Below are 12,357 nucleotides of genomic sequence, written 5' to 3'. Positions count from 1 at the left end.
AAATACTGTGAAGCCTTCCATAAATAAATAGGAATCTCAATCATTTATAGATTAAAAAATAACATTTTGATTAAACATTGAAGTTTATTTTTAATACTTTTAAAATATCAGGTCAGAAAACTCGAAATTTTGTTTAAAAAATCAAGTTAATTTCCGATAAGCAAAATTTTTCATGTCGGACTATACGCATACACTTTCAAATTTGGACTAAACATAAGTTTAATACTTCAAAAATATTATGAAAATATTTTGACACTATTTTTTAAGTTTGTGACACTATTTACACTATCTTTGATTTCTACAGTGTCCTTTAAAATAACGGAATTGATTCTTTTAATTTTCCACTAGATTAAAAACTCACTTTTTGAATGGAATTTAATTTAAAGAATTAGGAATTAGAAAGTTTGAAGGAAAGAACCTTAGTTTCTGATACTCATTTAAAAAAATTTCTTGCTCCTCTGACCAATATACCCCTGAAAAGCAACATTTTCCATTCCAAAATAAATGTTGCTTTCTTCCAGGATCACAAGGGTACACAGCTCTATCTTGGAATTAACCACAGTGGAATCCTGACGTTTCAAGGATCGAGAAAGACGAATCACTTCCGTTGGTCCGAAGTTCAAAAGATCAACTACGAGGGAAAGATGTTCATCGTTCATTTAACTATAAACGAGGTAAAAATAACTTATCATTTGCCCTCGAAATTTCTAGATTTTCAAGCCCAAACCCAACAAGCTTCATTCAATTTAGTTTAGATTTTACCTAAAAATTTCAGACGCCAGATTTCACATTTATATTTACAGCTTCTGAAGCTAGACTCTAGCTTTCCATAAATAAGAAACCTTTTAGCTAAGTAAACTAGTCTTGTTAGTTCTCAAACATATCAAGTTAGAAAAAGTCGTATATCTGCTCGAAGTTAATAATTTTGAGAGGGAGAGACTGAAAAAGAGAGGGAGTTTCCTTATTCGGGAAGACCTTAAAATATAACGATAGAGTCGAGGTTTTCTTTTTCAATAAGGTCCTCGGATCGAGAATTCGACCTCGGCCCGAAGGTGATTTATAGGATTAAAAATTCTGAAGCTCTCAGCAGTGTTTTCACGTCTCAGGTTGTGTGTAGCACGTTTCAAAGCTTTGTATAAAAGCTCGAAGCTCACACGAGTGCAAGAGTACCGAAGTTGTAATAATCTAGGTGCGCATATATCATCCTGAATAGAATCAGAAACCGACGTCTTAATATTGCAATCTCGCAGGGGATCTTCTATTTTTTTTGTCTTATTGAACCTCTCACTTTTCAATACAAAAATAAATCAATGATTAAATTTGTGTAGGCGCTTTTTAAAGACAGTCACTTTAAAAAAATTAAAAGATGTTTTTAATCACTTTTCTTTCAATAATGTAAATGATAAATTTACGATTATTTAATTTTAACGGATTTGAAATATTGTAGGGCATTTTAAAAGATTCCACGGAATTTGGAATGGATTTCAATATTTTGAAGGGATTTATAAAGGATTTTAAAGATTTTAGGGTATAATTTCAAATTTCAAGGAATTTTTAGAAAATTTAAATAGTTTTACTGGATTTGAAATATTTTCAAGAATTTTAACTAACTTGGGGTATTTAAAAATAGTCCAACTAATTTTTAATAGATTTCAATAATTTGAAGGGATTTCAAAAAATGGTCTGTTTTTTTTAATAACTAAGGAATTTTCGAAAGCTTTACCATTTTTAAAGGATTTCAAAGTATTTCAAAATTTTTTTAAATTTCGAAAGATGTTGAACGATTTTATAGGATCTATAAGGTTTTAGGGTATTTAAAAAAAGGTTCTAAGGGGTTTTACAAGATTTCTGTCGATTTCAATGATTTTAAGGGATTTTAAAGCTTTTAGGACGTTTTAACGGTTTTAGGGTATTTTAAAGATTTTATGATATTTTAAAGATTTTATGGTATTTAAAAAAATGTCAAGGGATTTTCACGAGCTTTTACATTTTTTTAAGGGATTTCTAAAGATTTCAAAGTATTTTAAATATTGTAGAGTATCTTTTTGAAGATTTACTCATGGAATTTTGAACATTTTAGATTGTTTAAAAATATTTAAAGGCATTTTCCAGAGATTAACAAATTTTCAAGAAATTTCCAAAGTTTTAAATGATTTTAGGTGATTTAAAATAATTTAATAGGGATTTAAAGAATTGGTTATAATTTAAGAAGATACTGAACAATATTATAAGATCTACAAGGTTTTAGGCTATTTTGAAAGAAACAAAGAGGTTTCACAAGATTTCTGAGGATTTCGAAGATTTTAAGGATTTTAGAAGTCCTCACGGTATTCTAATCAATTTTCCAGTAATTCAGGAAGTATCAGAAGATTTCATGTAATTTCACGTGATTTCATAATGTCTAAATGGATTTAAAAAAGAATATATTCACCAGAATTGAGGGATATCGGAGGATTTTAAAGATTTGCAAATAGTTCGAGGTATCTCTAAATATTTTTAAGAATTTTAAAGATTTTCAGGATATATTGCAAATTGCAAGGAACTTTGAAAAGCTTAAAAAAATATCAAGGGATTTTAAAAGGTTTTACAAGATTTGAAATACTTTAAGGTATTTTAAATAGATTTCAATTATTTGGATTTAAAAAAGTATTTTCAAAGATTTCAATAATTTGAAGATATTTCTACATATTTTAGGGTATTTTTAAAGCACAGAAGGAAATTTCAAGAGCTTGAAAAAGTTTTAAGAGATTTTCAAAGATTTCAAAGAATTTAAAATATTTTAGGGTTTTTAAAAAGATTCCAGGGATTTTTTAATAGATTTCAATCTTGGGAAGCGATTTCAAAGATTTTAAAGCTTAAGGGAAATTTTTTTAATTTTCAAGGATTTTTCAAGCGATTAAAAAAATTTCATGGTATTTTCAAGGGTTTTAAAGATTTTAAGGGATTAAAAAATGTGCATTACGATTGTGTTTTAGATATTTGAAAATATTCCAATGGATTTGATAAAATTTTCGAGGGTTTTAATGATTTTAAGGGATTTTATAAGCTTTCAAGGTATTTTAATACATTTCCCAGAATTACAGGAAATATCAGATGTCATGGCATTTTATAATATTTTAATTGGTTACAAATAACTTCTTTACAACAAGTGAGGAATTCATAACGTTTTGAAGATTTGAAGATATTTGAAAATATTTTTTGAAATTATTTTGAATTTATTTGGAATGCACTCTCAATTCATATTCATTTATCCTGATTTCTTTTAAATTCTTTGGAATTCTTCGAAATTCATTACATTTGACTGATTTTAATGGATTTTTTAAAAAGTTTTGTTTAATTCATCGGTGCTTGTTTTAAACACACCTTGGATAAGCTAGACATTTCATCAAATTCTTTTAAATTCCACTGAATTATTTTAAACTCATTTTAACTTTACTAATATATATTACGATTTTCATCGAATTTAATTCATTTCCATTTGAATTCTTTTGAAATTACATAGCTTTTTTTAAGTCTTATGAACTTTTCCTGAATTTGTTAAAATTCACCTGGAATTATTATAAATTTAATGGAATGGTTTTAAATGCTTTTTCATTCAAAAGAACATTATTCATATATTATGAATGCATATTAGTCACTCTTAGTCACTTTTTGGGTTAGAAATTAGTCACTTTTGGTTACATTTTTGGATTAAAATGTGTCCCTTTTTCATTTTTTTCAAGTAAATTAGGCTATGACAGCCCTGAGAACAATAAATTAAAATTATATAAATTTAATTTAAAAAATTTCAGTTCCATTTATAAAATATTCTATGATAGAAATCTTGCAATATTAGAAATTTGGTACTTAATTATTAATGGCCAAGGAAAATTAAAAATTAGTCAGAGAATTTTGAAATTAAAGTTTTGCGGCCACTCTGAAATTTCACGTCAAATTAAAAATAAAATTTAAGCTTTTAAAAGCTGACGACCGAAGAATCAAGAATTTGAGTATACAAAAGCACTCAAAATTCAATATCTTCATATTCGATCATTTAAAATTAAGGACAATAAATAATCAATACTTCTAAACTTAAAACTGTTATTATTTTAAATTTGATAGGAAAATGAATAATATTATGAATTTTAAATTAAAATCTCGGCAAATTGAAAAGACTCTTTTCCATTGCAACTGCAAAGTGGATAATTGTATGTTTACTACTTTAGATTAGTCACCAAAAATAGTGGTTATTAAATTATAGTTTTATCATTTTTAACCATGTTCCTCCAGATTTAGATCAAACATTTCTTCGAGATCTCAAATCGGCTAAATAGCCCTTTCGCGTGAAATGTCTCGATAAATATGTATTTCTGACACGAACACGTTTGATTTTGATAAGTCTATTTCCCACGATTCTGTCCTGAAACAACGAGATTCCAGTGATTGAGTCACGGAAGAGGAAAAAGGAGATTTTGCTATCAAAGGCAATTGCATTTTATTGGCCAAGGCGATATTTCCTAAATAAATCTAGTGTATCCGTTTAGACGCAAAAGCGAGGGCCTAGTGGGGGACGTTTGTAAGTAGGTCTCAAACATTAATTCCCCAAAAGTTCCCCATTTCTGACGCAGCTGTAAACTGCATTTACTTCGCCACCCTCCTCCACCTTAATAGATGAAACTGCTTGTTAGATTTCTGATTTCATTGATATTTACGTAGGGGAAACTACCCTAAAGCAGATAATATTTTATAGTAGATAATCTTAATTACCTGGAAATACTGACGATGTCTCATACAAATTTGTAATAGAGCTTATTTACTGATTTCGTGATTTTTTGTTTGTCTATAGAAATGAATAATTGAATATACAAGCTTTATTTAAACACAAAAATTTATCTTTATTAATACAAACTGATGCAGTTGTTCGAGAGATTTAAGAAACAGCGCAGTTCAAAACGATGTTATCTACTCCCCTTCATTTGGTCTCTCTTCTCTCAATTAATGTCAGAGTGGCCGCAGACCAGGGAATTTTGTTGGTCACTTTTCTTTAAATAACATAACTCATTTTATACTTTTGAAATATTTTTGGGTATTTTAAACCTTAGAGTATTTTTAAAGATTTCAAGGAATTTTGAAGGGTTTGAACATTTTAAAATGAATTCTAACAGATTTCGAAGGATTTGAAATATTTTAAGGTCTTTTAAAAGATTCGAAGGAATTTTAAATAGATTTCAATAATTTGAAGACTTCTAAAGAATTTAAAATAATTCAGGATATTTTTAAAACATCTAAAGAAGTTTGAAGATCTCTAAAAATTTACAAGGGATTTCGAAAGATTTGAAATATTTTAGGATATTTTAACTTATTCCAAAGAATTTTTAAGAGATTTCAACAGTTTTTATAGTGTTTTAAAGAATTTTCTAGAAGTTAGAAACATGTAGTACGATTTTATAGGACCTGTAAGGTTGTGGAATATTTTTGAGATTCTTATGGATTTGACCAGATTTCTAATGATTTAAATAAATTTAAGAGACTTTAAAGAATTTCACAGATTTTTAGTTATTTAAAAAATTTTGAAGGAATTTTCAGGAGTTTAAAAAATCCCTATAAGGTTTTAGAGTATTTTGGAGATTCGAATGCATTATACCAGGTTTCCGACGATTTTAATAAATTTAAGGGACTTTAAAGAATTCCACACATTTTTATTTATTTTTAAAAATGTGAAGGAATTTTCAAGAGTTTAACAAATTTCCAGGGACTTCAACATGTTTCAAAGGATTTGAAATATCTTAGGGAATTTTAAACAGATTTCAATATTTGGAAGTAATTCGAAAGGATTTTTAAGATTTTAGGGTATTTAAAAAAAAATCCAATTAATTTTCAAACCCTTAAAAATGTTTCAAGAGATTTTAAAGGATTTAAAATATTTTAGTTTTTTTTTAATTCCAAAAAATTTTCAAGAGCTTTAAAAAATTTTAAGGGATTTTAAAATATTTTAGGGTAATTAAAATATTTCAACGAATTTCCCATTGATTTAAGTAATTTAATAGAATTTCCAAATATTTAAAATATTTTATGGCGTTTTAAATAATTTTAAGGCATTTTCAAGGGTTTAAAAAAGTTTCAAGAGATTTTAAAGGATATGAAATATTTTTGGGTGTTTTAAAAGATTCGAATGAATTTTAAATAGATTTCAATGAATTTCCAAGGATTGTAATGATTTTCAGGTATTTAAAAAAATTTTCACGCGTTTGTAAATAATTTCATAGAATTTTGGGAGATTTTCAAATATTTTTTACAATTGATTTAAGTTAATTGTTAATTTATTGCGAATTCCTTTGTATTCTTTTGAATTCTGGCAAATTTTTCATTCACTTCAATTTTTTAAAATAATTTTTTCATATTTTTGGATTGTTATCAATTTACTTGAATTGTTGTATTCGCCCGTAGGTTTTATGAATATCATTGGAATTCTTGTCATTTCCTATAAATTTCTCTAAAATCTCTCCAATTTTACTGAAATTTTTATATTTTTTAATTTAACTTGTCTTTTTTCGAAGTCTCATGATTTTGTCCTGAATTTTTTTAAATTCATCTGGAATTCGTATGAATTTATTCAAATTCTTTTAACTTCAAAGGAGCATTAGTCACAAATGGACATTAGTTACTTTTATTAACTTTTTGCTTTTAAATATGTCTGTTTTTTCTCATTCTTCATGTAAATTTGGTTGTCGCTTTCTTAGAAAAAAATTAATAAAAAATTTGTAAATTTAAATTTAAAATGATTTTATTCCATTTATAAAATATTCCATATAAAAAATGTCATGGTTTTTGTTGACTAGCCTAGAGGAATTGTTTTTTGTCGATGGAATGACGGTTTTTGATGCACATAGTCAAAACCAGAATGATTTTAATCTTAATCAGTGACAAAATTCCTTCCTAGAGAGGAATTTTGCACAGTTAAAAATTAAAACCATCAATTAAATTCGTCGACAAAAAACAATTTAAATATTCATGGTGAGGAAAAATGAAAAAATATTTAGGGAAAAGTGAGGCAATTTTGAAAATTAAGTTTTGCAGCCACCCTGTATGTTGTCTCTCGAGTTCTTTTTAACATTCCGAATTAAAATAAATGTAATATAGGCATAGACTATAGTTATAAAGTAATCTCATTACTTCTCGCTGCGTATTGACCAGGACACGAGGACGAAGGTGAGTCGTTTCGTTGCAGTTTGCACATTAGAGCTGAGACAGTAACGCAAGACAGAATAGAATAGACTAAAATCTCGACATTTTTCCTACTTACTAATTTTTATTGCAAAAGTGAAGGACAGGAATTTTGAGAGTGCCAATTTTTTTTACATTGATATCACTTCTGCCAAATCGAATCAATAATCTTGGAGACTTGCTTCTCTTTTGGTGGATTCATAATCTAAGTAACAAACAAAAGTTGGCAGGTAAAACAGTTTTTTTTACAATAAACTTATTATTTCCGGCAAAGTGAATTTTAATAAAAAAATGTCTGCTTGTGAAGTTCGAAGATAAATTTCATGCTTTTCGGAAACTTCTGTGAGTTGGAATACACAAATATTTTCTCGAGTTCGTTGTTTATAGAAATATGGTATTTCGAAGCTCAGAAACTTTTATTTCTTCCGTCAAGTCGACATTGATGCCGTAAACTCTGGCGCTGCCCTAGTTTTTCTGCTTTAAAATTTTAGATTTTCTGAAAATGCGAATTTCCTTGACCTAGTTTTCATAGCCTTGGGAGAAATTTTATTTCACAAACTGATTTACGTTTCACTGTGGGATCAATTATAGATAACTTTATTACTAAAATATTCAAGCATTTAAATATTAATTATTTGAAATTTCAGAACGGATTTTTTTCAAGGAACGTAAATCTCCCTAGCTTGATAATTAAAATGAGCTAAAGGTCTCTAACGAGGTCTCTAATTATCTGCAAAAGTTCGTATTTAATAAAATCAGGAGTTTTTAATTTATGAAAAACGCCCATTAAGTTGACGGGCTTTTATTTTTTATTTTTTACTTGACCTTCAACAGGTTTTTTTCTATATTCTGAACTTTTTATCAGCATTTTGTGCGTGACATTTCTTATACGTGTCTTAACAAAGTACTACAAACTACAGACAGACTCTGGATTATCGACTATTTACACTTTTTAATCTTCATATTCCTACAATATTTAAAAACCAATACTTAACATTTAATCATTAAAATTTTACAGGTCTTAAAGAAAGATTTTATAAATCACAGTTCGTTCTCTTCTTCAAATACCTAATCCTCTTTTCCCCTCGTAAATTTGAAAAATCCCCTAAAACACCTTAATTCGAGAATCTGAATCCAATTTTCCTCTTTTCCCCACTTTTTCCACAAAGTTTCCTTTCAGTTTTTAAGAATATTAAACAGAATAATTACATTTCCAGTTAAAATAATTAATTTTAAATAAAATAGTTGAGTTTTCCACCAAATAAATTCAATAAGAAATAAATCAAAAAAGAACATATTAGTTTTCATCCAAACAGTTAAATTTTTAACCACAAAAGATGAAATTTCTACTAAAGGAGTTGAATTTCAAAACAAAAATGGAATAGTTAAATTTTCACTCAAAAGAATTAATGTAAAAAAATTGGTTTTCAATAAAATAGTAAAATTTTCAACTTAAAAGATGAAATTTCAAATAAACGATGATTCTTTAACCAAAAAATGAATTTCTAATAAAGTAGTTTAAATTTTCACCAAGTGGTTTAATATTTAACCAACAAATATTTTGATTTTAAATTTAAAAACGTTGAATGAAAAAAAGTTTATTTTTAACAAAATAGTTGAATCCACAACTAAAACAGATGAATTTCCAACCTAACAGTTGTATCATTAACCAAAAAAGATTAAATTTCTACTAAAGGAGATTAATTTTCAAACAAAAGATGGAGTTGTTAAATTTTCAGATGAGAGAAACAAACCGTATTTTCAACAAAATAGTTACATTTTCCACCAAATTAGTTGAATTTTCAATCAGAAAAGATTTTAATTTTCAACAAAATATTTGAATTCTGAACCAAAAAGAATTAATTTTCATCCAAACAGTTTTTTAAAATATAATAATATTATAAATAAAGTCTGCATTCTATTGAAATAAAAATAGAAAAAGTAGCTTTTTCGGATATTCAATTTTGTCTTTTTCAAATGATTTATTTCTAGCTTACTTATAAAAATACTTTGGACAGGTCATGGTTGTGTATTAAAAAAATAAGAAAGAAAAATTAATGAGAATAAGGAATCAAAATCTGTTTTATTTATTTTTTAATGTTTGATCTTGTATTTCTCTTCTGGTGTATTTTTATAAAAAGAAAGTGCTGAAGTATTCAACAAGTTTTTCGAAGCTAGCTAAAAAAATGTTTGAGACATAAAAATGACTAAAAAACTTGGTAAAGAAAACGCACTATTTAGAGGGCATTTTTGTGCAATATTTACAAGAAACCCATGTTTAATTAATGAAATACCCATGTAATTCCATTTTTTTCTCTGGAAAAATCCTATTTTTTATCTAAAATTGAAGTACTGAACCTCTGTGATGCCTGCGATTTTTATTCATTATTTTACTCCTTTGAGCTGGTAATTAAATAATAAACTAATCTGCAATTCAATTCTTATATTTAATTATGATCGAAATATTTTTTTGCAAAATCTGAAGAATAAAAAATATAAGGAACATGAAGTTTGAAAATAATTGTCTTAGAAAATCACTATTATTAATAGTAAATTAGATCCCTAGCCAGTTAATCATCTAGAGTAGATCAGTGTGCAAGTTTTTTTATCCCGCTTTCAGAAAAAGCATACCGTCGGATTTAAGTGTCCCACTGGGTCAAACTGTCGACATGTTTGGAGATGCGCCATCGAACAAATGCTATTTTTCACGTAAGTAGTATACTTCATTTTTTAGTTAAATACATAACAAATAATTCATGTAGGCTCTGCTAGAACTTCTTAGAAAAATAACGATAAATTATTATTCTACAAAAATCTGCTGGATCACTTTTAGAAAAAATAATTAAATAAGTTGCCCTGACAGGGCCAGCTGGACCGGAAAACCGGAAATTTTTCGTGACCGAGAAAACCCGGGAGTAATTCTAAAATGTTTTACTTGACAAATTTTCCATTTTAGGTATTCATTTTTAAGCGTACATTATTAATGTAAAGAATTTTAAAACGCAGTTTTGAAGACTTAAATGATTCAAAATTAAAAGTGTTCGAGATTGAAAATTTAGGATAAAACATGTTGTTAGATGATAAACTGTAAATTTAGATTAATTAATGATTTTTAAAATTGAACTGTAGTTCAAGTAATAAAAAATGAACAATAATTGATTTTACAAGAAGATACTGAATCCGTTCAAAATTAAATATTTACAGATTTTAACGTTAAAAATTAAACTGTTTTAATTCGAATGGCTTAGTAGTTAAATTAGTAGGTAAATATAAATCTTTTATTAAAAATTTCATCCTTTTTATTAAGAATGCAACTGTTTAGATGAAAATAGATCCTTTTTGCTTCAAAATTAAAATATTTTGTTGAAAATTAAAATATTTTTTTATTTAAACTTTAACTACTTTCTTGGAAAATATAACTATTCCCTCACAGCATGGGATATCGGCGGGATATCCCATTTACCTCCTAGGAAATCCTTGGCATATCTAGGCAAACTATATTTATATTTAATCGTATCGGGTAAATTTATTATATTTATATCCATATGTCAGTGTGCAAAAACTGTCGCGCTGTAACAAGTGACACCTTAACAAGAGTCAACGATTTATATTATACAAACCAACGTGGTACATATTTGTTTGATTTTTTTCATCATAAAAACTGATTTTGCCGTGAAAAAGTGCGATCTCTAAACTGCGAAATTGAGATTTTACAGATACAATAAGAGCCAACTTTAAAATTCCAGAAATATTGGATTGCCTTGCCAAAATTATGTATATCCCACACAGAACATTGAGTGGATATCCTACGGGTAGGAAATCTCGATATCCTTGGAATATTCCATGGATATCCTGGGAGATTTTTGGGAAATTTTTAAGGATATCCCATATCCTGCCGAGATATCCTAGGAATATGCCAAGGATATCATTTTGTTGTGAGTGAATATGTTGAAAATACGGGTTTTTGGGTTGAAGATTATTGCTCTCAACTGAAAACTTAACAACTCCATTTTTGGTTTGAGGATTAATCTCCTTTGGCAGAAATTAAATCTTTTTTGGTTAAAGATGCAACTGTTTGGATGAAAATGAACTTGTTTTGTTTGAGGATTCAACTCTTTTGTTGAAGTCATTTTTTGCTTGAATTCAACTAATTTTGTTTTTAAATTAAAATGTACTAAAATCAACTACTTGATTAAAAGATAAAATTATACTTTATTGTAAATTCATTTTTGGTTTATTTCTTTATACTAAAAATTTAACTATTCTATTTTTGGTTTTTAAATTCATATCTTTTAGAAGAAATTCGTCTTTTTAATACGAATATTTTTTATTTAAAATTGAAATATTTTTTTCCTAATTATTCAACTAATTGGTTTAAATGTAGACTACTTTAGTAAAAATTAATGGTTCGATTGAAACTTTATAAAGTATTTTCAATTTTAAAATAACTTCAAATTAATGAGTTCACTTAAACGCTTTTATTCAATTTTAAATTATATTCCAATATTGTTTCAGTCTATAAGAATCCATTTTTGCACATTAAATTAGAAATTTTATGAGTGGAAAAAGAATAATTACTTAATTAGTAGCAATATTTGATTATTTATTAAAAACGAGCAAATTATAAATTAAATATTCCAAACTGAACAATTTGAAAATTAATTGTCTAAAATAGAAAGCCTTGAATCATTAAAATTTCAAAGAGCTAAATTTAAACTTTGAACTTTGCAATCTTAATTATTCTATTTTAAACATTTTTAATTTTTCAGTCAAATTTGTATGTATAAATAAAAATTTGATGCCCGCTGAATTATAATCATGGTTATAAATAATATTTATAACCATGACTTATATTTAGCAATCATCCATGATTCTCTCTTTCGTCGCCTGAGCATCCTAACCTCACCTGTCATTTGGCTTAGGGTAAGCCAATCGCGCGAAACCCCCTCACAGCAACATCGCTAAAACGATTCTCGCTAGTAAACCTCCACTCGCTACGTCGTGAATGGTGCGCCGCAGCTGAAGCAAAGCCCATAAAAGTACGATTCACGAGACCCAGAAGCCAAATCTCTCCGGGCTTCGGCCCAAGGTACATCTCCCTGGCCTTTCCGCTAAAACCCTGTCCCGAGCGAAGAAGACCCAAAGCAAGGGCAC

At 27.5% G+C, this 12,357-nt stretch overlaps 1 protein-coding gene across 2 annotated transcripts in view; it reads left to right on the top strand.

Moving 5' to 3' along the window:
- The window catches only part of LOC117170235 (FERM domain-containing protein 5), a 56,745-nt gene that overhangs the window by 22,381 nt on the left and 22,007 nt on the right, over positions 1-12,357 (top strand). Inside the window, exons 6-8 of one of the 2 annotated variants that reach the window (XM_033356862.1) lie at positions 522-674; positions 7,174-7,188; positions 9,824-9,912. In XM_033356862.1, coding sequence (XP_033212753.1) covers positions 522-674; positions 7,174-7,188; positions 9,824-9,912 — 257 coding nt within the window. The remainder of the gene's footprint in view (positions 1-521; positions 675-7,173; positions 7,189-9,823; positions 9,913-12,357) is intronic. The other variant, XM_033356861.1, reaches the window with a different exon arrangement.

Source organism: Belonocnema kinseyi, chromosome 3 (genome assembly GCF_010883055.1).
Source record: "Belonocnema kinseyi isolate 2016_QV_RU_SX_M_011 chromosome 3, B_treatae_v1, whole genome shotgun sequence".
Lineage (NCBI taxonomy): Eukaryota > Metazoa > Arthropoda > Insecta > Hymenoptera > Cynipidae > Belonocnema > Belonocnema kinseyi.
The sequence above is the reverse complement of the archived record's forward strand: the minus strand, read 5'-3'. Positions and strand labels throughout refer to the sequence as shown.